General features: G+C 58.4%; 7 protein-coding genes across 7 annotated transcripts; 2 read left to right on the forward strand and 5 right to left on the reverse strand.

The window, feature by feature from the left end:
- Positions 1 to 2,441: 2,441 nt before the first annotated feature.
- Positions 2,442 to 4,778, reverse strand: DICSQDRAFT_139466 (uncharacterized protein). Its single transcript, XM_007368858.1, has 3 exons — positions 3,926 to 4,778; positions 3,621 to 3,803; positions 2,442 to 3,547 (listed from the first exon to the last, which is right to left on the reverse strand). Exons 1-3 carry the CDS (start codon positions 4,347 to 4,349, stop codon positions 2,712 to 2,714), a joined length of 1,443 nt encoding a protein of 480 aa, XP_007368920.1. The 5' UTR covers positions 4,350 to 4,778; the 3' UTR covers positions 2,442 to 2,711.
- Positions 4,779 to 5,241: 463 nt separating this feature from the next.
- Positions 5,242 to 6,460, reverse strand: DICSQDRAFT_156840 (DNA glycosylase; the record flags this gene model as incomplete). The annotated part of the gene is made up of 1 exon (XM_007368859.1): positions 5,242 to 6,460. One exon carries the CDS (start codon positions 6,458 to 6,460, stop codon positions 5,399 to 5,401), a length of 1,062 nt encoding a protein of 353 aa, XP_007368921.1. The 3' UTR covers positions 5,242 to 5,398.
- A 5,132-nt stretch (positions 6,461 to 11,592) lies between these two features.
- Positions 11,593 to 11,832, forward strand: DICSQDRAFT_18314 (uncharacterized protein; the record flags this gene model as incomplete). The annotated part of the gene is made up of 1 exon (XM_007368860.1): positions 11,593 to 11,832. A coding segment is annotated over one exon (240 nt), but the record flags the coding sequence as incomplete, so codon positions are not given.
- A 3,801-nt stretch (positions 11,833 to 15,633) lies between these two features.
- DICSQDRAFT_110357 (arginyl-tRNA synthetase) lies at positions 15,634 to 18,381 on the reverse strand. The gene is made up of 5 exons (XM_007368861.1): positions 17,962 to 18,381; positions 17,123 to 17,449; positions 16,652 to 17,063; positions 16,214 to 16,589; positions 15,634 to 16,148 (listed from the first exon to the last, which is right to left on the reverse strand). The coding sequence occupies exons 1-5, from the start codon at positions 18,259 to 18,261 to the stop codon at positions 15,719 to 15,721; spliced, it is 1,845 nt and encodes a 614-aa protein (XP_007368923.1). The 5' UTR covers positions 18,262 to 18,381; the 3' UTR covers positions 15,634 to 15,718.
- Positions 18,382 to 18,691: 310 nt separating this feature from the next.
- DICSQDRAFT_182627 (myo-inositol oxygenase) lies at positions 18,692 to 20,828 on the reverse strand. Its single transcript, XM_007368862.1, has 9 exons — positions 20,760 to 20,828; positions 20,163 to 20,705; positions 19,977 to 20,108; positions 19,843 to 19,911; positions 19,710 to 19,765; positions 19,520 to 19,650; positions 19,437 to 19,458; positions 19,220 to 19,381; positions 18,692 to 19,161 (listed from the first exon to the last, which is right to left on the reverse strand). The coding sequence occupies exons 2-9, from the start codon at positions 20,218 to 20,220 to the stop codon at positions 18,895 to 18,897; spliced, it is 897 nt and encodes a 298-aa protein (XP_007368924.1). The 5' UTR covers positions 20,221 to 20,705; positions 20,760 to 20,828; the 3' UTR covers positions 18,692 to 18,894.
- Positions 20,829 to 21,391: 563 nt separating this feature from the next.
- On the forward strand, positions 21,392 to 22,383 carry DICSQDRAFT_90859 (metallophosphoesterase domain-containing protein 1; the record flags this gene model as incomplete). The annotated part of the gene is made up of 1 exon (XM_007368863.1): positions 21,392 to 22,383. The coding sequence occupies one exon, from the start codon at positions 21,392 to 21,394 to the stop codon at positions 22,343 to 22,345; it is 954 nt and encodes a 317-aa protein (XP_007368925.1). The 3' UTR covers positions 22,346 to 22,383.
- A 261-nt stretch (positions 22,384 to 22,644) lies between these two features.
- DICSQDRAFT_156845 (uncharacterized protein) lies at positions 22,645 to 24,938 on the reverse strand. Its single transcript, XM_007368864.1, has 2 exons — positions 24,852 to 24,938; positions 22,645 to 24,779 (listed from the first exon to the last, which is right to left on the reverse strand). Exons 1-2 carry the CDS (start codon positions 24,904 to 24,906, stop codon positions 23,068 to 23,070), a joined length of 1,767 nt encoding a protein of 588 aa, XP_007368926.1. The 5' UTR covers positions 24,907 to 24,938; the 3' UTR covers positions 22,645 to 23,067.
- Positions 24,939 to 25,545: the final 607 nt, after the last annotated feature.

Below are 25,545 nucleotides of genomic sequence, written 5' to 3' on the forward strand. Positions count from 1 at the left end.
GCTTCGGCGAACATATCCGTTCAATCGAGACAAAACGGCCTGGTTTTCTGCCAGAATTTCATCGACAGGGGCTTCGAGGCGAAGGGACAGACAGAAAGGGAAGAATGAGCAACGTCTGGACAGTCAACGTGGCCGCGGAGGACGCTTGACGCCGTTAGCGCGAGCGGAGCCAGGACTTACTCCGCGTCCCGACGCCCCGCTCCGGCTCCGTATTCCGAGCTCGCCCCTCGCCCCATGACGGTCACCGAGCGCTGTGTTCTGCGCTTGCTGGTCATCCTGCTAATACTCTGTACCGTGACAGCTAAAGCCAAAGTTCTTTGCTATCAAACGTCCGCATCGTTGATGTCCGGAGCCTCTCAGTATCAGAGAATTCGCGGTCAGAACGTAATCTCGCTCTCGTGCCCTCATCCCATATCTCGACTACACTGCTTGGCTTCACTTGAAGACTTCGGTCCGTTGTTCCTACTGCCGTATGTAACCTTTTGCAACTCCTCATTGATCGTGCAGAAAAGATTTTGCGCCATATACTTCCGCGCATGGATCCGCAGTGATTTACAACATGCAGCTAAGGAAGCAAAGGAGCTATTCCGGAAGCGGCGTCGTCATAGCACAGGTACATACGCTCAAATCGTGGAACTTGGCCTCCTCACGCTTCTGTGCCTCAAGGCTAGGATACATAGTTTCGGCTGTTGCTCGATGGCCACGCCTGCAAGGATCTTGCTCCGGCTGCGCTCGCTCCCCGTCAGATCTGTGCCCGCCCCACGCCACAACCGGGGATCTCGCACATCCACCGACATAACCCAGGACGATTTCGAGTGACACCAGCTTCCTGTCAGGCTCTTCGGACCGGTCTATCACAAGCCCACTGCCAACTACTTGTTCTCCTCCACCAGGGCGGGCAGTGTCGCTGCACATGACGGTGTGGAGCACCGCTTTGCCCGAGGTCTCTTACGGTGAGTGCATGCTACGGTCTGAAAAGTTCATATCACATGAGTATGATACAGTCTCCTTGACCAAAGGAGTGGGATTATGCGATGCGATTTTCCCCGCGAGTGCTCCTTTGGAGTTGAGACAGCATCGCCCCGTGGGCGTATCCTCATTATTCGACCCTATACCGGTCTGGTGTGGATGACCGCGGTGGTGGGGTATGGGTGTAACGCCCAGTACTTCTGAACACGCATCATTATGGAGAGGTTGCTGTGTGCGTTTGGCGTTACGGCGGCTCGCTCGACCTTTCCCTCGCTGCCGTGGGCGGGACAACCTGGAGAAATCCGTTCGATCCGCGTCGCTGGTCTCAGATATCCCGTACGAATCTCTAGCGTTGTGTCTGTGGGTCGTGGTCCGGCGGCAGCTGCAGAACGCCCGGTATCCTGACGCTTTGCGCTCCGTTACGTCCGTTCCCCACGAAACAGGGCGCTGCTCGCGAACATGCTGAGCGACAGTACATACGTGCGCAGACACGAGCGTAGGCAGTTACGTGACGTGCCCTCCCCACAACTTCTCGGGGACCACGTTCTCAGCATGCATGCAGGATGACATCGGACTTGCGATGGCACCTTCCTTATCCGCCGCCACTCAGCCGTCGTAACTGCGATCCATTCTACTCCGACGGCGGGTGCAACGAGGCGCTCTGAATTCGGGAATTCGGGCATCGGACCGGACCCCGTGCCGTCATGTGATGGAGCGCTCCCTTGGGTAAGAAATGTCTTTCTCAGAAGCCTCCCCGGCGGGATCTCGAGACTAGGCTATGCACTTATGCCATTGGTGGCGAATATGCTCGGTGGGCATTTGTTCGGCCAATGCGGAACAGAACATGTGCTCGATGGTACGTATACGGACGCAGCGTGTTGCGGTACGGTGACCATGCGTATGACAGCTGAATCCGAAGACGTGGTACGACCGAAAGGCGTCCCGCAGCGCAGCAGTAATGCTATGTATATGGCACAAGACGGACGCACTCGAGAAGGTCTCGAGGTTTGCAAAGTCCAACCCCTGAAATGCTGGTGATCCGGGAGCGATATCTCGTCTTCCCAGCTTCTCCTAGAAGCCTAGAACAGCTGCCGTAACTCTAACCCGTCGGTGTCGACACACGAATATTGAGCCCGCTCCCTCGAGCCATCCAAATCTTATACCAGTCTCGTGTGCAGCACTCACCCCACGGCGGTCCCCGTACGTTGCCCTTTGTTCCCGATTTGCAGACAGAGTTTGAGTGACATCCCTTTCCTTTTCGGAGCGTCTTCCATGCCCACTTGGTACATGAATTCTCCGTCTTCGGATGTCGGATGTGGAGTCGAGTCAGGGAGGTGGGTAAGGTGCATCTAGACCTAGGGCATCGACTCAGTTGACTGACAATGTAACTTGCTAGCGCCACCATCGCCCTTATCCTCGGACTCGGGTTTTCCAAAGCGTCCCGCAGAGGGCAATTACTGATCTAGGTGCGAGAAAGCATGTAATTACGTGCAGCTACAGAACAGGAAAGACTAAAGGGACACAGCAGATAGATGCTTCAACCGAAACCGAAACTTGACAGCGAAGACCGGCAACCAACTATACAAACGCATAGCTTGTCTGGGATACAGCGGCGCGTACGAAGCGCGCCTGCACCGTCGTCTCAAGCGAAGCGCGAAAAATGCAACCATATTCCCTATCCTCCTCCCCTCATTACTCCGTTCATCGTGTCCTCTACTCAGCGTAGGGATGCTGTCGGAAGGCTATGGCGGCGGTCCCATGAACAGCATGAACCCGTCGCCTCGCGGATGTGGCTCCAGCCCTCTGAAGTACACTGCATCGCCCAAGTAATCCACCCTCCTCAGCCCGTCGTCGTCCGGAGGCATCGTGCCGCCCACGGAGAATCGTATGCGGCGCCAGTACGCCTGGTAGAGCATGATCTTGCGCCCTTCCGAGAGCGCTTCGATCTCCTCGACTGTCATGCGCTCCTCGAAATTCGCAATGAGCGCGTTCACCACGTCGCACACCAACACCGGCAGTGCCTCGTGGTGCGGCATGACTGTCACTGGCCACGGGAACTCGTGCTGGGGGTCGCCAGCGAGTCCCGTGATGCGTAAGCGAGGCACTCCGGGGTACGTTGCAGGTTGTGCCCCGTTGGGTCCGTCACACCAGAAGGGAATTATGCGTCTCCGATCGTTCTCATCTCTGTTAGACGACTCTGACGTCGGATTTGCAGAGACAACAACGCTGAGGCTATTGTGACCATTGTCAGCGCCCGATCTGGCGCTGGTGTAAGGATTGACGCTTGGAGGTGGAGGGCGCTCGCCCAGCGTGATGTCTTCGGCGCGCATGCGCAGATCGAAGTGAATAAGTGGACGCCCCACCAGGCGGTGCTCAAGGAACGGGTTCAGCTGTAGCTCCTGTGGGAGCGGATCGTATCGTTGTCTGGGGGTAGGCCACAGACTTGGCCGCGGCGGTAGCGACCAGTGTTCGACGCGCGGGATCCATCTTTCCGGATGGGGTCGGCCGTCCTCCCACAGACTCGCAAACATCGCATCTGTCTGAGGCGGGCTCAGCTCGCGCGGCGGATTGAGAGGAGCTGTGTGTCGCGGTTCGGCTGTCAGTTGCGCGATCGCGCGATCGGATGGAGTGGTCAAAAACTCAACACGCACTCGCGTTTCGAACGATTATGTCCCCATATCGCTTGCCGAGCTTGGGGCGCGCCCACATCCCATACGCCCTCCACTCCGCAGAGGATACCCTGCGTATCCGTGCGCCCTCGGGCTCCCAGTTCTCCGCATCCTGCGGGTGGGAGCCAAAGTCATCGCTGGCTTCAGCCACACTGCGGCGTTTCCCTAGAGAGCAGTAAATTACGTCAACGTGCTGGGCCCACGCAAAATGAAAGGTTAAAGCACAAGACAGAGGCAGCGTGAACGCCGCAAGAGCGAGTAAGCTTCAAATGGGGCGGGGTACGCACTGAAAAGCTTCTTCGGGCTGAGCACGGAAAGCCACGACTTGCGGCGCTCGCAGGACGCCCCGCCTCGGGGCACCCTGCCCTGCTCGCGTTCCTGTTCTCGCGCTAGCGGCCGTGGTCGGGCTCCAGAACGTGCAGTGGGCTGGTGCGCCCGTGTGAAAGGCGTGTCATCTCCGGTATGCGTATTAGAAAACGCAGCAGTGGACGTCGGCCGCAGCGGCCGCTTGCCCGTGCTAATAGCCGTACTGCTAGTACTGGCACTGACAGACCGCTTCGGGTTCTCCTCGCCTCCATGCGTCCGTGAGCCCCGCGTTCTAGGCCGTCGGGAGCCTAATGGACTGCCAACGCCGTGGTGGAGGAGCTCGTGCTCGTTCTCGCGCTCTTCGATTCCGGGAAGGGAAACGTCAATGGGTGCCGCGGGGGACATCTCCGGCGATGGCACCCACGACCGTCTGAAGTCGACGCAGCGGTGCGGGTTCACGGCGTTGGGCGGCCAGCCTTCATGTACGTAGTCTGACCGGTCCCTTGACGCTGTTGGGGCCATCGTCTTCTCCGGGCTTCAGGGGGGCTTCGCGTTCTGAGCCACCAGCCGCCTTCTGGCTTCCGCTCCGGGACCTTTGGGGCTGCCGAATTTGATTACTGTGATTGGTCGAGGACGTGATCGCTCGCCCGACTTTGCAGGGCGTGTGCCGTTTCGTAAGCGTGTGGGCTACAGAGATGAGCTGCTAGCGGGAGACGAGGGATCAGAGACGGGCGTAGCGAGGGTGCGAGGGGAAGCGGAGCGAGAGGATGAAAAGGCGGCTACGGCACGAGGCTGCAGCATTGCCAGAGTGCGTGCTGTGGAAGGCGAGCACGGCCCCTGGGGCACGGTCCTAGGGGCTCAGAACGGCAGGAGCCGTATCTTGAAGACGTTCTTCTGCATTATCAGCTATATCAGCTGCGGCATGGGCTCTCCTTCTGTCGCCAGCGCCATCGTCTGGAGCGAGCTGCTGCAGGACGTGGGCGGTGGGAAAGCTGCAGCTGGGGAAGGCGCGCTTGTCCCCAAATTGGCAACTTTGTACGATATAGTCGTGATGGGTTTGTTCTCGGGGGGCTGCTTGACAACTCAGTACGTTTGTGAGGGTAGGAATCAGATGCGGTACGGAAGCCTTGTTCTACCGCGAAGACAAGAATTTACCGAATCATAATGTCACGCAGGCCTGAAACTCCTCGCCAGGGAGTCAAGTGATGCACGTGATCGTGGCGTCTCATTAGACACGTCCCGCCTGCAGTCACCGCAGCGCGCTGTTCGCGTGAAATATGAACTCATGGTAGGATCGACGAATCGCACAAGTGTACGTTAGAAGTCGCGAAACACGAACGTGGGGGAGAGTGTCCAAGAAGAGTATGCTACACTTTGATCGAAGTCCCAATAGCTATTACGGGGAATGTAGAGTACCCGAGCACCTGACAGGAATACCCAGAAACGAGGCAGACTTACGAAACTTCGCTCTTAACATCCGTCGAATGGTCGACTGCCACCTCGGCCGCCGCCTCCTCCGCCTTCACGATCGTCTCCTCCATCTCCTCCTCCTTCGCGCCCTTCTGTTCCTGGACCCATCGCTTAAGCACGCACTCGCCCTTGCCGCTACTCGTGCTCTTGCACCCCTTGCACCTGCGGCCATGCCCGACCATCAGTACGTGTAAGCCGTACTTGAGGTGGTCCGGGACTTTGAGATCGAGGTGTGCCTGTGCCGTCACCCGGTCGGCTCGCGCAGGGACCCAGCCCAAGAGGCGGGATAGCCGGAAGACGTGCGTGTCGACAGGGAAGGAGGAGCGTCCGAGGCAAAAGAGTAGGACGCACGAGGCGGTCTTGGGGCCAACGCCGTCGTACGACACCAATTCCTGCATTGCTTCTTCGTCTGATACCGCAGCCCGACCCTGCGAGCTCCCTTCCGCTTTCGCCTTGCTATTTACGTCGACGTCTGACTGAACGACACGAGCAAGATGCTGCAAGGAGTACTCGCCGTGCCTGTCGTAAACCTCTCTCAGAATCTTCTGGATTACCGCAGCCTTCTTGTTCGCCAGGCCGCCTGTCTTGATCGCCTCTACCACCTGGTCTTTACTAGCCTCCGCGATCGCCTGGAAGTTGTGCCGCCCGAACGCAGCATCCAGACCGTGCTTCGCAGCCGTCGAGTTCCGGGAAGACGTGTTCTGGCTGAGGATAGTGCCGATCAGCGAGTCTAGCACGCTAGAGACTTTGCCGCACGTCCGCGCGGAGTTGCTGCTGCTATCATCGGAGGGTTTCGAGCGTCGCGCGGAGGAGGAAGCGATGTCAGGATGAGTCGTGGCGAGGAGGGCGTGGACCTGTTCGGCTTCCGCGGGCGTTGGGTGGGGGAAGTCCGGAAATGGGGACGAGATAGCATGCGAGGCTAGAAGTTTTAGCTTTTTGGCTCTGTGACTCGGTGTCTGAGGAGACGGGGGTTCTGCGGTTGTGGCATCTCCACGCTGCGGGATCGTCGGTGTGATAGAGCGTGGACGCTTCAACTTCGGGGGCATCTTGCCGGTGTCAGAGAGCAGATTGAGGGCACTAGATGCTGACCAAATAGACACCGGCTACGTATCGCCAGAACTGAGAGCAATCTAGACCTGCTTCCACACCCCCTTGGTGAAGCGAGGTGGACGTAGTGTCAGGAAGAGTTAGCGTCTGCACACGAATGCGGAGGCAACAGTTCTGGTGCAGCACGTGGCAGTTTGCTTCCGCACCCCGCCTCTGTCGGATTTGGGCTCTCCTGCCTGACTGGGAAGGCGAGCGCCCACGGACTCGAATGATTGCCGGTCTCGACCGCCCCACGACGTCAACATCGTTCGCAAACTCGTCCTGCGCGCAAGTCCAACTGCGCATTCACTCGTCCCATCATCTCCTCAAGTTCTTCCGCATGGCCTCCAACTCCTGCTTTGCGGCCCGCACAACACATCAGCTTGGAAATAGAACCGTTCGCGGGCTTCTCAAGACCCGTGCAACGAACCTTTCCGAGGCTCGTGAGTAAGTATATGCACCTCCACGCGCTCCTCGGTTTGCCTTCTATCACAGCTCGCACTTCTGGCCCGGGCGCGAAGGCCAGTCACCACCGCACAGGCGCATCGTCATCCTCTCTCCGTTACGTGATCGATCGCACGGTGGCTTCCCGCAGGAAACAAGGCTGGTATCTGACCGTATCAGGTATCTACGCGCAATCGTGTCCCGCGGTGCACGCTCGCTCCCCCTCATACAATCCTCTCGCATGCACCACCCATGGCGCGTCCGTGTGGCCCCTTCAGGAGATGAACTGGCAGTCTCCGCGGACAGACACTACACCTGATTCGTCACGTCCAGCGCACAAAAAATCACCCTGGGCGGCGGGCTATACCTCGATCGGGAGGGTTCGCTCTGATGCCAGCCAGAGCCCTCTTCAGTGCAATAGAGAGCTGCCTCGGACGTCGGACAGGCTCAGTACCCGAACTTTGCACGTTAATGTTTCACTCGCCCGCGCCGATCCAGTGACAGCCGGGTGGTGCCTTCCAAGATGGCTGATAGCTCTACCTTCCCTTTCCGGCTCAGATGCAGTACTTACTTGCAGCGTGACCCTGAACGGAGCCCTGGCTGCGTGAACGCTTCCCAGGACTGTAGTGACAGGTTCGGCACCGGATGACGTCTCTTACTAACCCTCGCGAGCACTCGCAACCTGGTCTCGCGTGGCGGCCTTCACTCCTTCTCCCGCTTCGTGACGACTCAGGCGGTTAGGTGTTGTGTACATGCAGCAGAACGTATGGTGGGAAGTTGGCGGGGCAACGGCCGGACGATAATCGGCGATTACGATCATGGACGATGCATATGATTCTTCCCACTTGCATTCTCGTGATGGGCACGCCTCTGCCGCGGAAGCAATTCTGGTACTTAGCGTATGCGGCACGTTCGCTCATTCGTAACCTCCTCGTGTACGGTCGCTTCACCAGCCCACGCAGGGAGGCTATGAGCTCATCTCATACATTGTTCCGTCGGGTGATCGCGCGCCGATCATACCATTGCCTGACGCGAGGCCTCAAGGCGAGCCGGGACAGCACGGCGCAGCGCAGGTACGTGGACCGCCCCTGTGATATAGCCAAAACATCACTGTCTTTCGCTTTACGCCAGTTTTTGTGTGCAGATCGATTTGCGGGCCGCGCACGGGTCGCCGACGAGTCAACTGTATACGCATCCGGGTTATCATACCCATCATCACCAACTGCACGTCCGAGAGACGAGCTAACCGGCTTCAGTTCTCGGCGGGCCAGAGAGAGACGAGCGGACGTCCATGCCACCGCGCCCACATGTTACCCGCCACCTCGACGGACGGCCCGTCGTCATGTGGCCCTCCGCCGACGCGATGCGATACGGGAAATTAGATAGCGGGGTTGGGCGCACCCTGCCCATACCACCCCGGGCATCTTGCGTGCTCCTGTGGCGCCAGAAATCGCCCCCCGCTAGCCTGCGCGGCGCGGGCGACTGTCAAGAATCAGGACGCAAGTCTTCGATGTGGAGGGGCAACGTGGCCGGCGCGGACTGTACCGCAGGCCACCGAGCTCTGCCGTGCAATCAGTTGCTAGGCAGATGATGCTACTGGAAGCGGAACGGAAGCAGATAGCCCATCGCCTGCTCCGAGGTCCGAAGACGTCCATGTCTGTTTTCCATCCGAGCTCGAGCCGTCGCGTCGTCCTCATCCCGAAAATCCTGCCGCAGAACCCTGCGCCCTATGATACGTTGCTGACGCTTGTGGACCTTGCCGGGCGGGAATGAGAAGCCAGGGGCTGCCGAAGGCCCACGATGTCGGTCATTTCGCGAGATATCTCGCGTGCGCACACAGCCCGACGCTACGGGGAACATGTACAGTCAGATGTTTGTCTTTCCCTTGCTGCGGGGTGGCGTGTCGGGCTCGGAGGAGAAAAAATCTGTCAGCTGAAGGGATATCCCGAGGTGCCCGTGGGGCGCGCTTGACAGAATAATATGACGACAAGCTCTCGCGCAGGGAAGGTGGACTGACATTGACACTGACACGGCGGAGGAAGAGTTCATGCTGTCTTTTGGTATCCCTTAGCCACGGGTTCGTTCATCCCGCTAATCGCCTACGCAGATATCTATCGCATCCGTGGGCCGGTGCTCACTCTCTCCATATGCATCACACGTTATCCCGCAGTCGCCTCTGCCTCGCGCCCTTTAGAACCAGCGCGGAGGTAGATAAACGTTAGGCGATAGACATGGAGGAGATCCGGGTTCCCTGGCCCTTGCCCTTGAAGGCTGTCAACCCAACTAAAGACGGCGCGGACGATCCGAACAGGGGGAGGACGTGCGATGCTTGAACAGTCTCCATTCGGCATGTTCAATGCTGCCATATCCGTCGCGCAGGCCTCGCTAGGCAGCCCGCACCCGCACTCCCGCACTCCGCCCAGATATTGCGCGCGTGCATTGATGAGCCTGCAGGGCGAGTGCGTACGTGCGCGGAGGAGGCCGTCTGTCTGATTGCCTGCGATTGTCTGCTACATACATGCCGATCGCGCTGGCCACAGTTGGCTTAGCGCGCGCTGCTATCATCTGAATCGGATCCTTTGCGAGTTCGCAGATGCCTCCGCGCGTGATGTGTAGGCGCCCAAACCTGCACACTCGCTCCGCTGCTGATCCGGGATCTGGAAATGCGTGTGCAGCGGAGCGGCCGCTTTGGCCTTGCGCACTGCGCTCAGTTCCGCATGGTACGCCTTACGGCGCTCAGATGTCGGGGATAGAAGTAAAGGGGTGTCAAGCTGGATGCCCGCTCAGGCCCGCTGTTCCGAGCGTGCGGTCACGCTGGTCTTGTGGTGTTTGGCGAGAGCGGTCGTTGGCAGGGGGGAGAAAGAAAGGCAGGCGGGTCCGAGCCCGGTGAGTGAAACAGGAAATAGGGGCGGGCATGGGCGCAGTGTCGCGGAACCAGATAGGGCAGGCGGGGAGTCTTGTAGGCAGAAGGGCGCGTCGCGACGTCGATCTGTAACACGATCGAGACAAGGCCACAACCCGAGCGCACTCTCCGGTCTCTCAACGGCTACCTGCCATATCTGGCAACTTCTGGCGCTCCCGGAGCGAGACGCCGTCCGGGGCCCCGGTGTCCATATCGGGGCGGACGTCCGCGCTGTCCAAAAGTACCGCATCCTCATCCTCCCCGGGCAAAAACCGAAATGGGCGGTGCGTCCACGCCTGCAAATCCAACCCCACGCAGTCAGCGCATCTGGCAATCTAATCCGACGTCTTCCCTGGCCGTGCTATGAGTCAATCAGAGCCCCCGTCCCCCGCCTGTGTCCGTCCGCTTACAGCGAATTTACGAATCCGGCGCACACGAGGCGGTCGGTACCAGAGAGCGCAATGTCATGTCCAGCACGCGCGCAGCCCGGCACGACACGAGTCTGAGGCTGTCAAGGCCACGCGCCGTCGTTGACATTTCCTACAACGGAAGGTCCTGCCAGCCTCGGACCTATCGCTGATAGCACAGACGACGGGGGAACGGCCTTCGCTCGCCCCCAGCGTTTTCGGGGCGCTTTCTGTCCCTTCTCCAGCCTACTCTGGCCGACGTGACTCGGCGTGTGCGTGGGCGACAGTGTGCGACTGGGGCGAGAAGGAGCACGCGCGCGCGCGAACGGGGTTTGCACGGGACTTCATCGAGTTTTCCATCGGGCGTGCAGATAACGGCATATGCACTCATATGCGAAGGTCAGCGGAGGACAATAAGCACTGATAGGTGCCACGGAATCGGCTACAGGAACCGTGGAAGTTGCACAAAACAATAAGACCTTACGCCGAACCAGATGGCTGAGAATGCGCTGTTGATGGCTGTTTGGTGACAGAATGGAGAGCTGCTTCACCGTACGCTGATTCGGGTTTAGGTCCGTTCACGGCTCTGAATGCGGGAACACAATGAAGGCGATCTGGATACGATCTCCCCCTCCTGCGCGGGCGACTGCAACGCTCGGCGGTCGGTCGCACCTTCCTAACCTATAAAGATCTCCTCGTATTGTCTTCGTCCTCGCTCGTCCCGTACGCAATTGTTCTCCTCGGGGCCTCTGTGCCACCTCCCATCATCCCTCCTGCATCCAACAGGAGCGCCCTATTATTCTGCCTCGAGGAAGCTTGCCTGCGTTTACCAAACAGCCCTCTTCCTTTTCCCTTCTGCTAACGAGAAACAATCATGCCTGCTTACCGCACTCGCGACGCCTCTGCGCGCAGTAAGTCCTCTCCGTCCTCGCGCACTCGCGCACTGCCCGCCGCACCGTGCTCACCTCGCGCCCCACTCGCCGCACCATCGCGCGCACCCGCAGCCCTCGAAGTGTCGACGGACGCCCCACCTCCCCCGACCGTTTCCATCATTTCCCCGACGCCGCGCGCATTTACCTTCCCTATCCACGACACTCGCTTCCCCAACTCGCCGTCCAGTTCGCCCTTCGAGCCGACCCTCAAATCCATTCCTTCGACGCCACCACCTCTACGACCTTTCTCGCCGACATCCTCGATCGGATCGGACTCTTCTATTTCTGTTCTTTCTTCACCCACGGCCCCGCCCTCCTCGCAGGCCTCATCGCATCGCAGACGTAGATCGACTGTGAGCGACATCGGGGAGCGGCGGCCCAAGAAGGGCGATGACGACTACATCAAGCGGCCAGAGAACGCGTTCATTCTCTTCAGACGAAAGAAATGCGAGGAGCGCCAGGCCGCTCAGGAGGACGACGACGGTGCGTCCGGTCCGGTCAAGAAGCAGCGCCAGGCGGACCTCTCGAAGACGATCTCCCAGCAGTGGAAGAGCCTCCCGCCCGAGGAGAGGCAGTACTGGGAGGATCTGGCGAAGGAGAAGAAGAAGGAGCACGAAGCGATGTACCCCAACTACGTCTACCGCCCCCAGCGCACCAAGGACAAGAAGTCGAAGAAGGGGAAGAATCGCAACGGCGGCGAGGACACCGACGCGGAGAGCTTCTCCTTCCTCCTCCCCGTCTCGTCGTCCCCGACCTCGCGCAGTCTCCCGCGCGACTACCTCCCCGCGCACGGCCATGGCCACGGACGTCGCGCTGCATCCGCGCCAACGCCACCGCCCGCATTCCAGGCGATCCAGCTTCCGTCAGTCTGGATGCCTTCGTGCCCCACCTCGCCAACCCTCGTTCCGAGAATCAGCGGGCGGTCTCCAGCACCCATGCCAAACATTCCGCCGCCTACGGAGTCCGCACCTCTGACGACATTCGATTACGCACCTAACGACAACCACCTCTTCATGCCATCATATCAGGCGTCTTCCGCCTTCGACGGGAGCAACCTCCAGGTAGGCTTGCATCTTCTTTACGTTTCGTCGCCAAGACCTGTCGCTGATGCGTCGTGCGTTCTAGCAGCCCAACGACGTTTACCAGAACATGTACCAGGGTCCTCAGGGTGCCGGGATGATGGGTGGCCCTCTTCTCCACGCGCTCAGCATTCCGCCGCACGACCCCGGCGCGATGTCCCACATGTCGCCGTCTGACACCATCGCGTCGAGCCTCGTTTCCCCAGTTGATTCCTTCGCGTCAAACCTCTCGCCTACGTCCTCGCACGGCGGTCCCTTCACGCCCGCAGACGCGCTCCGGATGATGTCCTTGCAAGTCCACCATAAGGACATCCCGGAGAACGTCGACGCCGACAACGACGTCAGCGAGATGCCGTTCGGGTTCTGGCCTGGGGAGACCCTCTGGGCGAACATGGAGGGCCTGATGCCGGAGGACTTCCAGCTCGGCTCCATCCCGCCGGTCGAACTCGGCATTTCGCAGTTCGAAGCGATGCACCAAGCGAACGCGGTCGACCCCAACGCATGCGGCGACTGGGGCCTCGTGGCGTTCGCCGACGGCGAGCCCACGTGCGCCGAGGAGTACAACGCTGCGCGGCAGGAAGGCTACCTCGCACCCGAAGAGCACGACCCATATGACGACGCAGCGGCAACGACACCATCCGCCTCGGCGCCGCAGGACGCGTTCCAGGGGATGGGGATGTTCGCGCCGCACGAACACATGAACTGGTAATGACGTTGTCGGCTCGCGCGGGCGTGGGTCGACGCCACTGCTCAGACTGCTCTCTGGACACTGTAAAATTATTACATCCCACTCACCCAATGTTCCCCCACCCTTCATCCATGTCCTCATCGCATGCCACGCCACCCTCGCAAGCCTCCCTTCCTTCTCTCCCGCGACATCCCCGTCTCCTCTGGGTCTCTTATGCGCGCGTTCCGAAATTGTGAGCGGCGCCGTGTACATTCCAACGTTCTGCCTTTGTCTGTCACCTACTGTTGTTCAACACGCCCTGTACCTTTAGCAGCTTTTCCCCTCTGTCGCAGTGTAACACTTACCGCCCTTCATCGCTCATCTCCGCTTCTCTCTGTCGCATGTTATTTTCCACGCATCACCCACGCACCTCATCGCATTCTCCGCCGCATACGACCTCTCGAATTACCCCTCCCCCCTCCGCTACATTGTGACATCCGCCACACCCACCCTCCCTCACGCGTCCGATACCCCACCCCTCCTCGCACGCATACCTCCCCGCCTTCGCTATCGGGACAATGACTCTCCTCACTTATCACATTATTTGCAGCTTACCGTGTATCCGGTAGTATTCCCGCATCGAATACAAGTGAGCGCGTTAGATGGGATCACGAAAGGTGCCGTGTGTGCTGTCGAGTGCTTCAAGCGTCCAGGCGAGGTATTATGCAGCACAAATGCAAAGTAGGGCGTTGGCTATAAGCAAAGGAGAACAAGGGTCGTCAGGGGCGGGAGGGAACGTTGCTAGCCTCACCGAAATGGTGCAGGGCGTCGCTACAGCGTCTCGGCCAATGCCGCGCTCTTGACCAATGGAACACCGCAGATGGCAACTTGCACGCTCCAGCTCCAGCTTCACCACCGTGCGGACTAGTACTGGCATTGTCTCATCTATGTGAGCTAGCTGCGGGTGAACGCAAATAACGTTCGGCGCAACGCGCGAAAGCTGAGCAATAGACCTAGTGGCCAAGCGGCCCTTTGGTGCTGCAGGAACGGCAATGGCGTAATTGCTTTCAGATCGCTCTTGCAAACGCGAAGAACTTGCACCAGCAATGCTATTATTGGCCCATGACAGCTAGCTTGAAACGAAAGACAAATAGACCAAGGCCAACTCACGGTAGATCATATCGTGTTCAATTCGCGGAGGTGTGTGAATAGGTCTGGGCAACTGGCAAGGACGGCATGCAGCATAACCGACTGGCTCAATGTAATAGTGCCATTACACCAGAAACGTAAGCCATCTGTGGACTTGGCTAAGTCTGGGTACTCTTCACAAACTACAGCTAACACTGCGCTTCCAGCGCTTTCAGCAAGACCTCTATATTCTCAACGCTACGGCTTTGGAGGGGAAGCGGAGCGGCACATCGATGCGTAACTGGCCCCCTCGATCCTGCGCCTACTTGCTTCATAAGCTCCAGCTACGATGCAAGCGTCGTGTTCGAGCAACTTTCTGACAAACATCTGCTGAAGTTCGGGCTCCTCGACGCCAGGGCATACGCGAATGTCAGGGGCGACTCGGCCGAACGCAGACCGCGCAAGGGGCAGGTCATTCCCCTTGAGGCTGTGGTCTGCAGGTTGAGGCGGGACAAGGTGAGTCCAACCGTCAACAAACATCATCACCGAGAGACTGATACGATACGATGACGGGGAGAAGGATCGCAGAGACATGGCAAGCGAGCTAGTCAGGCGTCGCGCGCCCTCTGCTAAGCAACCTCAGCATAACCACGTAGCAGCAAGGGCCCGTCCATTCATAATGTCCGCATTCAGGATGTACCCAATACAAACAAATCGCAACAACACAGGAATGGTGGCGATGGGGCGTGTGGACGTGCCGCCGCTTCTTGCCCGCTGGCTTCGGATCGGGAGTAGTCCTGCCGGTCGAAACGTCCAGCCTACGCAAGGATACAACGATATTGCAGCGGTGCGCCGACGTCCCCTAAAGTCGCTATCCTTGGTGTGTATGTAATTGACCCGCCAAGACGAACAGGCCAGGCTAGCACCCGGAATAGCTCGCGCTCAACGCTGACACCGCTTACTACCGCCAATATTCAGTCCAAGAACAGGGATCAAGATGGTAGTTTGTGGGTCCCATGTCAAAGCGTGCGAAGTAGAATCCTCAATCCACGCCGCGCACACTTGGGTTAATGACCCTAGCGGCAGCCGGGGGCCTTACAAGCTGAGCGCAGGGTTAGCGCGAGCCAAACTTCAAATGGGCCATGGGATGTGAACTTGGGATAGTGGGGCTGAAACGAGTCTTGTGTTCCTTTCTGTCCCTAAGGGGAGGAAAGTTGTAAAGCAGGGCGCCGTCCCACGGGGACACATAACGGCAGCTAGCGCGGGATTCGCCGACATGTTGATTCGTGCCAGAGTTGAGGTTAAGTCGTTTGCGCGCTGCTATTCGCCTCCGAAGAAGCGAAGCTGATACCTATTCGGCTGATCGATCGTATGCCTCCTGCCCGATTAGTCACCGATCCAGGACCTCATCCTACTGGTCACAGGGATGCAAACGTCGCCACAGCGAATCCTGCAGTATGGAGCGTCAGAATTGAACTGAGTGATTTAGCATGAGAAAGCTTGCGCCTACTTTGATTATTCTTCGAAGAACGAAAGAATAGAGCTTTGTGGCACATCACTCCAGACTCTGACTCCGACTGGGAACAAAAATGCATTGCACTGTTACATCTGTACGCTCGCAATTGCGTTCCAAAAGCTCTGGGCCAAGAAACAACCCGTCTACATCCGCTGAAGGGGCCTGATACTGAGCAAGCGCAATGCCGCCCCGAGGACGTCCCGCGCAGAGAGGTACAGCGCCATGCGCGCCTTGGCCTTTTCCTTGTCCTCCTCTCCCTTGACGATGACTGTCTCCCACGCGCTCGAGATGGCGTGACTTAGGCGGAAGGCGAACGTCACGATGCCGCTGGGCTCGTGCGTCTTGAGCGCCGTCTTGACGACGTCGGGGTAGGAGCCGAGGAGGAAGGTAATCTCGCGAGCCTGCGGTTCGACGAGGAGCTCGGTCTTGAGCTGGGAGGGCGCCGGGAGGGGCAGGAGCTCGGGGTTCTTGCGCTCGATGGAGGACAGCCGGACGTGAGCGTATTGGAGGTACGGGCCGGTGTCGCCCTCGAAGGAGAGCATACGATCCCAGTTGAAATTGTAGTTGTTGATTCTATGGGCGCGGGAAACATAAGCACATGAACTGGCTTGATTCGGAAGTTGGAGGAAGAAACGTACCGCTTAGCGGCCATGTCCTGGATCTTGACACCGGTGATACCAATCTCAGTTGCCACGTTCTCAGGGTCCTCGATGGCGTTGTACTTATCCTCGTTCTTGCGCATCTGCTCGTGCATGACCGACGCCGCCTCGCGGATGATCTGGTCGAGGAAGACGACCGTGCCCTTGCGCGTGCTCATGCCGAGCACGAGGCCGTAGTTGACGTGTTCCAGGTTGTTGGCCCAGTCGTAGCCCATAAGCTGGAGGACCTTGAAGAACTGCGCGAGGTGCAGGTCCTGCTGAGCGGCGACGACGTAGATCATCTTGTCGAACTTGTACTTCTCGTACCGCTCGATCGCGGCGCCGATGTCACGCGTGAGGTAGATCGAGGTGCCATCTCGCATTCAGTGAGCTTGTCTGCACGATGAGGAATACAATAGCAACTAGAGACAGACATACCTCGCTTCCTGACCACAGCCTTGCCAAGCTTGTATTCCTCCAAGTTGACCCGAAGCGCACCGTTGTCCTCCTCAATCAGGCCCATCTCCTGGAGCTTTTCGAGCGCCGAGGCCATCGTCTTCGGCGACACCTTGCTCTCGCCTGTGTACTCGTCGAAGCGCACGTTCAGCCGCGCGTACTCCTCCTCATACTTGCGGATCGACAGCTCTCGCCATTCCCGCCAATTCCGAAGTGCCTCCTCGTCGCCGTCCTCCATGCGCTTGAACCACGCCGCGGCGTCTTCGCGCACCTTGGGATCCTTCTCGGCGTCGGCGTTGACCTTGACGTAGATCTCGAGCAGGTGCTGGATCGCGTTCTTCTCCAGAGCCTCTTTCGAGCCGTACTTTTCGAAGCCAGACGCGATCAGACCGAACTGCGGAGCAACACAGTCAACCTATAGTCCAGGAAGTATAGGTACACGTGGAGCAGCACCTGGGTCCCCCAGTCGCCGAGGTAGTTTAGCGAGATGACCTCCCATCCGCATGCGCGGTATAAGTTGGCGAGGAACGCGCCGATGATCGTACTTCGGAGGTGGCCGACGTGGAAGGACTTGGCGATGTTGGGGGAAGAGTACTCGATGACTACCCGTTTTCCCTCCCCGAGGCTGTTAGAGCCATATTCTGGCTGTTTGGACTCGGTGTCATAGGTGAGGGCGTGGATTTGGTCGAGGATGAGGCGAGTGAGCGTCGATGTTCGGCACTTGAAGTGGAGAAAGGCCTTGTCGTGTGTAACGGACTCAATCCACTCGTTAGGTTGGAACTACCACATCCAAGTTAGCGTGGTTCACTTGGGAAGCTTTGGCGGAAAACGCCTGGGTATTCCTGGCCACGTGAAGTGGCCGGGTCTGTAGGGCAGTATCTTCCGTGGAGGGGTGCCAGCTCGCGTAGTTTCGCGCTTCAGGTGCACGAGTGTAGTGAGTCTCAGGCGACCGCTGGCACTCCTCAGCTAGTCAGGAAGAGCGGGCTGAAGGGAGGGCGAAGCCCGACCACAGCCCGCAAAAACCCCATTGAGAAACTTATACATGGCGCGTTGAGGGTGAGCGCCAGCCCGACCGATGCGGGCAGTAGTAACCTCACTACTGCCTACTTTGCGATATAGTAGTAAATTCTCAATGGAACTGAGGTTTTCACTGTGGCCAGGACTGCCCGGAGGGCCATACCCTATGACAGAACGCGCCAAACCCTAACCCTACTCTGGAGGCACACGAGCAATCGGTCCCGGAGACCAAAGTAGGGCCAGAGATCTTGAATTCAACTAAGACAAAGACATACCTTATCAATGACCTTCTTGGCGAGCTCGTCAATCTTCCCCGGAAGACGGAATCGAGGGAGCGCCACGGTGAAGTCCTCCCCCTTCTTCCCGTAGTCGACGCCCTGGTAAACCTGCTCGACCGTCAGAGGTTCGAGCCCATCGGCCACAGTATTGGCGATAGCGATTCGGAAGGAGTCTAGAACGCTGCGAGTAGGGTCGGTCCCTGGGACCTCGGGGAGTTCAGGAAGGTCGGAGGGGATCTTGAACGGCGAGGGGCCTAGTTTTGGTCGGTTCGATGATTCGGCAGATGTAGAGGCCATTGTGTATCGTCTAAGTCTGGAGACCTTTTGGCTAGGATGGAGAGCCCGAGCAGAACGGAGCTGGCAGTTGTGAAGCTGGGAGGGTCGGAGAGGATATGATACAGAGCCGAGGTTATGTACACGGGGTAGTGGTAGTCGAGAGAAAAGGAAGGACGCCACGGTGAGGGTTATCGTATTCACGCCAGCTTCAGCACCAGATCGCCGGACAAGCTCCGGGCTGAGTCGATGCACATCGATTGGAATTTTTGCGCAGAGTCATCTTGCGCAAAGTACCTGCCGGCGCCTGCGCGAGTGCACTGCCGCATTTGGCAAGTCTGCACGGTGGTCCACTACGAGTACATATATTCATCCATTCAGATTAAGTATAACGCACTAAATTTGGAACACCCTGAGTTCATTAATCGTTGTTGGTCAGCGATTTACTCTCTTGGAAAGCATTCTCATTACCGCACATAAACCACCAATATTGCTACTACGGAAGACAGAACACGAGCTCGTTGGGTATAAGACTAGTAATACAGGGCTCAGGAATTGATCACAGTCCAAGCTGCTCACGAAAGGCGAACAAGGGCAATTACAGCGGTCCAGAATAAGCATATTGTAAACCCATGCACCTGCATTCCGCCGTTGTGTTCACCATTCGATCACGGCGGGGAAGTACTTCGCAATCAAGCCTTGGTAGTAAGGCTTGACCTTCTCGACATTGACGGGCTCGTCGCTCTTGCTGTACAGGTCGTAGGGGTTGAAAGCGCGAACAGCCTCCAGCGCACGTTGGTCCTCGGCGTTCGTAAGGTGCGAGTACGCGCCTTCGCGGTGCCATGGGTAGAAACTGTGGTAACGGATCATGTAGAGCGCTTCCATGGGGAGGGAGCTTTGATGCTTGAGGACATGGTAGAGGTACTGTTGAGAAGGGTGCGATGAGTTACTACTTTGCGCGTTGATGCGGATGTGAGCATACTTCATCATGTCCCCATGAGAGCATGACGTTCTCGAGACCGCAGTTGGGAGAGTAGACACCATACTCGGTTGAGTAGATAGGGTCATTGGAGTCGGGGTTTGCCGTGAAAGTACCAGGGTAGATTATCTTGTCCGAGAACTTGCAGCCGACAACGAACGTGTCCTAGACATAGCGAGGTTAGCAAACGACACATTGTCAGGAAGTGATAACTATGTACCCCGACAACGTCCCATTGGCCTCTGCAGACACAGATAGAGCAGTTAGCCTGTCGTCCCACGGATAGACTGAGAAGAGACATACTCTGAGCCGAAGAAGTATAGGAGCTTGCCGAGGTCATGCACGAGACCTGCGACCTGCATCCACTCCGGCTGCCCATCACGACGCATCGCCTCCGCGGTCTGGAGAAGGTGTTCGATCTGCGAGAGGCTGGTCTAGAAAGCAGTCGGAGGTCAAAACATAACCGACGGAAGGCTTATCAGAGGGAACTCACATCGGGGTCGGAATCATCCACGAGGGTGTTGAGCTTCTCCATCGCCTCCCAGATACCTGAAATAGAGATGAAAATGATCAGCGAGATTCCACGAAAACACGCGACAGACGATGGCGCAGGCACAGGTACGCACCCATCCGGGCGTGCACGGTCTTCTTGAACTCAGCCCGCACGCGAACGTTGAATTCGAATGTCTGCTTCTCTGGAAAGGGGAAAAATCAGCTGCGGCTCATTTCCGTTGCTGTGCCGTCGGAGCGCTGTACGTACCGTGCTGCTCGCGGTAGAAGTTCTTGACGCGGTCGCACGCCGCTTCGTATTGGCGGAAGGCGTTCTTGTCCTTTTCGGCGTCGAACTTGGACTTCTCCTCCCACTTGGGGACCTGCCCTTTCAGCTTGTTGACTATCCATGCAGTGAGCATTAAGTCCGATGAGGTCATAGGGCGGAGTGGCATACCTTCATCGACGGCGTCCGAGACAGCGTCGAGAGTGAGACCATCGTTGACGGAAGGCATATTGATGATGCAGTTCGAGGTTCAAGTGGCGTCAAGGGGACAAATGTAAGGATGGTGGGGATGGCGAGTGGAGAGCCGCTTGGTGCTGAGGAATCTTATACCAGGTCGCCAAGGGGCTTATGTCAGAGCGCGCGCAACGGCGTCTGATCTCCATGTTTCGCCACAAGCAGCTCAGACTTGTAGGTATCCAGGGTCGGCCAGTTGGTTGAGGTGTGAAACCAGAAGCGATAGGTCATAGGGCAAGGGTCTTGGTTGTAGCGCAGTGGAAGCGTAGCGGGGAACGGAACCTCGATGTCAAATGATCGTAGCCGGACGCGGCCCGAATACCGGTAGAGGGCTCGATCCTCGCCAGCGACAAGCCGTCAAAGCGGGCGCAGAAGGCAAGATGGAGTCGCAGACGCGCCTCGAGTACGAGGCACGGCAGGGATTCGGATGTTTTCAGCTGGAGAAAAGTCTCTGAAAAGGGGAGTCGCGAGGTAAACTATCTGTAAACATGTGAGATTTCTGGATAAAAGTCTTCGAAAAACAATGGGCGGTTGCCTTTCGCGTCCGCATCTCATCGACTTTTCTCGAATCGAGAACATCCGAATCCCTGCCGTGAGGATATCATGCAGGATAATCGGAGAACGCACGAGGTGTCGCAACATAGAACTGAGGGACGCGATCGAATGAATTGTGATGTCGGGCTGAGCAGAGTTCTTCGACCGGCAGACGTTCGATCCGCTGAGCCCAACTAGTCTCCTGGGAGGAATAGGGATGGTGTAGTAGTCAGTGGTATTCGTTTCCGAGAGGGCTGAGCCTCTGCAGGCACCGCCATGTGACTTCTGGACCTAATAGAAGGCGGTAGCACGGTCTAGCTCAGGACACTAGGGTGTGAGTGGTATAGTGCTACGATCTGGCACTCGAACTCACCGCAGCGGGGGATGTCGTCGGAAGTAGGAGAAGCGGAGGAGCGGGGCTGATCTACACGCCCTGTTTGGGCATTCAGAGTGTTTGTGACGCCACGCTCGCGTCACCTCAGAAGGCAAGTCACATCGACTTCTCTACGTTCCTCCACGTTGCATCGACCGTTTGACCTCGTGTATAAGAACGTTGAAGCAATCGGGCGTTGAGTTAAACACATCTTTACCCCAGTCTCCTCCTCACCATGCCCACAGCAGCCCGAGTCGAGATGAGTTATACGCAGCGCGGTGCCCTTGATGACCTTCTCTATCGAAGGGAGCCAGCCTGGTGGGAACTCCTAGCGGAGGACCCTTTGCTCTTTGTCGCGCGACGAGCCTTCGCCGCATGTCAGCCAAATCCCCCACCAGAAGCGGACGATCTGCAGTGTTCGAGCCCTCCTCGGGCCCGCGTCGTGTGTATCTCGGATACGCATAATCATCATAGTCTCCTTCCCCCTCTCCCGCCCGGCGACATCCTTATCCACGCCGGGGATCTCACGATGTCGGGGACGGAAGAGGAGATCGATTCCGCTCTGGCATGGCTCGATGCGGCTCCGCATGCACACAAGATCGTCATTGCCGGAAACCACGACACCGCGCTCGCATCCGAGCAGCGCGACGCCATCCTTCAACGATATCCCAGCCTAACCTATCTCGAGGACTCTTCGATAACGCTGGAAGTGCAGGGGAGGCTGCTGTCTGTCTATGGAAACCCCCGCTCCCCGAAACATGGCTCCGGGGTGTTCCAATACCAATATGATGCATACCACTGGGAGCGTCGCCTCCCACCTTACACGGATATCCTCGTCACACACGGTCCTCCCAAGACCCATCTTGACTGGAAGCTCGTCGGATGCCAACACCTTCTCAAGAGCGTCTGGCTCACACGCCCGCGATTGCATGTCTGTGGGCACATCCATGTGGGGCGAGGGGTGCGGTATCTAACGTGGTCGAGGCCCCAGAAGTGGTACGAGCTGGCCTGTCAAACGAACGCGGGCAGGTGGAGCAGGTTAATCAACACTGCTCTGGTCGTTGGCGCGGCGCTGGGGGCGAAGATTATCGGCAGACCAAAATTCCGGGGTGGGGAGGGTACGATACTTGTCAACGCGGCGTCGGCCGGAGGCGCGAGGGACAATCTCCGCCAAGGACCTATCGTCGTGAACGTGCCTCTACCAGAACGGTGACATGGGCTTGGTTCGGTATCTACTCGTGTAGTTTTGGCGGCCTCCCCCGGACATGCTATCGTAGGAATCCATGTTATGTGCAATGCGGATGAGGAGCTATTGCCAATGTATAGTATATGACAATATGGAGCGACTGCGCATGGGCAGATCGCGCAACAGCGCTGGAAGTCGCTCAAACGCTCTCCGTCCGTTCGTCGCTGTCAACGAAGCTTCGTTTCACGGACGATCGATCGAGTTCGCCTTCGAGCTTGCCTGCGCATCGCACGATCGTGCTTCGGGAACACACAGCAGATTAGGGACATAACGAGTTAGATAGATAGATACAGTGGGGGGACAAGTGCTACTAATGCAGGGACACCGGGTAGGGTATGGGGCGCAGATGCTGGGGTGCCGTCAGGTATCTATGAAGGATGCAAGTGACAAAGCTATGTACGCGTACGTAGACGGAAAGTTGGGGTGCGGACCACGAAAAATATAGCTACAGAGGGATATCAGTCGACACGACAAACAGACAGAGCGATCCCGAACATAATAATGGCTACAGAGGTATTAGCTGCCTAAGGAGAGCGGGCGCGAGCGGTTTAACGTTACGGATATCCAGATCGATAACCAAGAAAGTCTTGTATGGGAAGCCAGATGCGAATGCGAGAGTATGGACCCCCACGCGTGAATGCGGCGCCAGTACGAGGAGCGAGCGTCGAACGTGCGGATGCGCGACGAGCTCAGAACTCCTGGGAGCCGCAGTAACCGTAGTCGACCACGGCCATGTTCATCTCCGTGCCCATGCCCACCATTCCGGCGTTCGTGTACACGTCGTAGTGGTCCGCGTAGTTCGCCTCCATGTCGAACTCGAGCGGCATCGCGAGATGGGAGTGCTGGTCCACATGGACCATCTCGACGTGCTGGTGAGCATGCATCTTGTCGACGTCCTGCTCGCCCGCGGCCCACGTATCGAAGTGGACCTGTGCATGCTGCGGCTGCGGTGCACACATAAGTTGTGGATGCTCGACTGGAAGCGACTGTGGTGCGGGTGTCATGCGCATGGTGCTCGGAAGCGAAGCGTCGGAGCGCGCAGGTGAGCCGGAGAAGGCACTGGAGGGACCGCTCTCGGCGACTGGCCACGAGGCGTGCGGATCAATGGGCTCGAACACGTTGCCACCGCCAGGGGTTACGGCAGAGTACGCGTCCGTGGCCGTGGACGGCGTCGACGCGAAGTCGTAGCTGTCGAGAGGGCCAATGTTGAGGTGCAGCGGGACTTGGGCGTCGGGTGGGATGAACGCCTGCATGTTCGGATCGAAGTGGGACTGCTCTGTGGGCGGTGCGTCATCCTTGAATGAGTTCGTCCACCCCGGCTGGAAGATGCTTGTGTCGGTAACATCCGGCAGCGGAGAAGCGTCGGGCTGGAGTTGCCAGCTCTCAGGCATGGCAGTGTAACCGTATGCGGCGTGGTAAGGGTGGGGATCATAGCCATCCCACATACGCTCCGAGGGTATCGGCTGGCAACTGGACGCCCGCCGCATCCCATACACGATTCGCGAGCGGGAGATGTTCCCGACAGGCGACGCAGCGCGCGAGCCGTGGAGACTGGCAGTGCCTGCGGCGTACCCTTGGTTGAACATGCTTGCACCGTAGGCCGCCTGGGGCTGGGGGGCGACGAGGAACGGGAGGGTGGGGAGGGAGATCGGAGGGACGGAGGACGGGCGACGCTGCAGGTACACCGGGTGGGGGTGCGTAGGGAGCGGCTGCTGCATGTAGTGCTCGAGATGCTGCGAGTCGACACTCTCGGGGCGAGACAGTTGGCGCGCTATGTCAATCTGCCTAATCGCCGCCGCGAGCTCCTCGCCCTTCTTCCCGTCAAGCAGGAGCTGCGCGACAACCTCGCATCGCTCCTCGTCCGCAGGCTGCGTCGGAAGCTTCTCCTTGCGCTTGTCGACAGCGACTGCACCGTTCTTGTCCTTGTTCTTATTCTTGTTGTGGACGGGACGGAAGCGATAGTTGGGGTAGCGTTCGCGGTGGGCAGCCTTGGCCTTCTTCGCTTCGACCTCCCAGTACCTCTTCTCCTCCAAGGGCAAGGCGCGCCAGCAGTTACCGATGATCTTTGACAGCGAACCGTGGTTTGTCTCGATCGACCCAGGGACGTGCTTTTGACGAACGAAGTTCGCACGGAAGAGCATGAAGGCGTTGGGGGGTCGGGGGATGTAGCCCTGCGAGAGCCGCTTACCGGGAGGCAATCGTCTACGAGTGGGCGCTTGGGGCGGCTCCGTCGGCGGGAAGAGGGCGTTGCTCGGCGATGGGGGCCCATCGTTGCCGTTAACGTCGTCGTCGACCTCGACATACGTACTGGGGGTGACGTTCGGGGCGAAGCTCAGTGCCCGTGGGGAGATCGCAGGGTTCACGGTGATGCCATAGTTGCCTGGCTTGACTTGAGTCAAGCCTGGTTATAACGACAGCGAGAGCGAGGTTCGTGAGCATTCCGGTGATAAGGCCATGTGGCAAACGAACATACCGAGACCAAGAGAAGACCTTCTGCGGCGAGAGAAACTTGACCGTGTAGGAGGCATGGCTTGTTGTCGATACCCAAAACGAGACAGACAAAAAGGAGGGAAGGCGCGGGGGAGGGGTTATTGTTCTCCGTCTGCTTTAAATGATCCCTGGACGTCAGAACCTGCCTCGACGGAGGGCCTGAGACCCGGGCAAGGTCCCATCGCCGCCAGATCACTCCTCTGGCGCCCGATCCGACCATGCCTCCGCGCCAACATCTCCGGGGACGCCTGTGCAACACCGCCCCTCCCATCCTGATCCCTCAGTCGCTACGTCCCACGTCTCGTCATTGCGTCCACGACCACTCGAAACTCGTCCTTGCTGTCCGTCTTCATCCACCGTAGCTCGTACTCGTCCAAGCTCGACGGCGTACGGCATCTCTCGGGGTCCTTGCGCTCGTCATAAGTTAGGAGACGCATCTGTGCTTTCCCTTGTGTACCGATTTGGAAGTCACTTTGTACTTACTCCTCTTGGGCCTCCCGGGTGCGCTGAGAACGTCCGCGCGGACGCGATTCCTGTCTTCCCTAACACGTCCTCTTGGGAATGCCGTCTGCCGGCTGGGGGCATCCTTGCCGCGACATCGACGACATGGGTTCCTCGTGATACGTACGGCCGCTACTCACGGAGTACACCCAGGGCCTACGAGCGGCGGATGTGGG

The sequence above is a fragment of the Dichomitus squalens genome, assembly GCF_000275845.1.
Source record: "Dichomitus squalens LYAD-421 SS1 unplaced genomic scaffold DICSQscaffold_40, whole genome shotgun sequence".
In the NCBI taxonomy this organism is placed as follows: domain Eukaryota; kingdom Fungi; phylum Basidiomycota; class Agaricomycetes; order Polyporales; family Polyporaceae; genus Dichomitus; species Dichomitus squalens.

What these genes read in the sequence shown, in the direction of transcription:
- DICSQDRAFT_139466 (XM_007368858.1), bottom strand. Translation starts at nt 4,349, where the DNA reads ATGTCCCCCGCGGCACCCATTGACGTTTCCCTTCCCGGAATCGAAGAG. An exon ending in CAGCCCGAAGAAGCTTTTCA is followed by an intron (nt 3,804 to 3,925) that starts GTGCGTACCCCG and finishes ACTGCTCTCTAG; the next exon opens with GGAAACGCCGCAGTGTGGCT. An exon ending in CATAATCGTTCGAAACGCGA is followed by an intron (nt 3,548 to 3,620) that starts GTGCGTGTTGAG and finishes CGCGACACACAG; the next exon opens with CTCCTCTCAATCCGCCGCGC.
- DICSQDRAFT_110357 (XM_007368861.1), bottom strand. Translation starts at nt 18,261, where the DNA reads ATGGCCTCTACATCTGCCGAATCATCGAACCGACCAAAACTAGGCCCC. An exon ending in CCAAGAAGGTCATTGATAAG is followed by an intron (nt 17,450 to 17,961) that starts GTATGTCTTTGT and finishes TGGATGTGGTAG; the next exon opens with TTCCAACCTAACGAGTGGAT. An exon ending in TCGGCGACTGGGGGACCCAG is followed by an intron (nt 17,064 to 17,122) that starts GTGCTGCTCCAC and finishes GTTGCTCCGCAG; the next exon opens with TTCGGTCTGATCGCGTCTGG.
- DICSQDRAFT_182627 (XM_007368862.1), bottom strand. Translation starts at nt 20,220, where the DNA reads ATGCCTTCCGTCAACGATGGTCTCACTCTCGACGCTGTCTCGGACGCC. An exon ending in CTCGGACGCCGTCGATGAAG is followed by an intron (nt 20,109 to 20,162) that starts GTATGCCACTCC and finishes CTGCATGGATAG; the next exon opens with TCAACAAGCTGAAAGGGCAG. An exon ending in CTATACTTCTTCGGCTCAGA is followed by an intron (nt 19,459 to 19,519) that starts GTATGTCTCTTC and finishes CTGTGTCTGCAG; the next exon opens with AGGCCAATGGGACGTTGTCG.
- DICSQDRAFT_156845 (XM_007368864.1), bottom strand. Translation starts at nt 24,906, where the DNA reads ATGCCTCCTACACGGTCAAGTTTCTCTCGCCGCAGAAGGTCTTCTCTT. An exon ending in AAGGTCTTCTCTTGGTCTCG is followed by an intron (nt 24,780 to 24,851) that starts GTATGTTCGTTT and finishes CGTTATAACCAG; the next exon opens with GCTTGACTCAAGTCAAGCCA.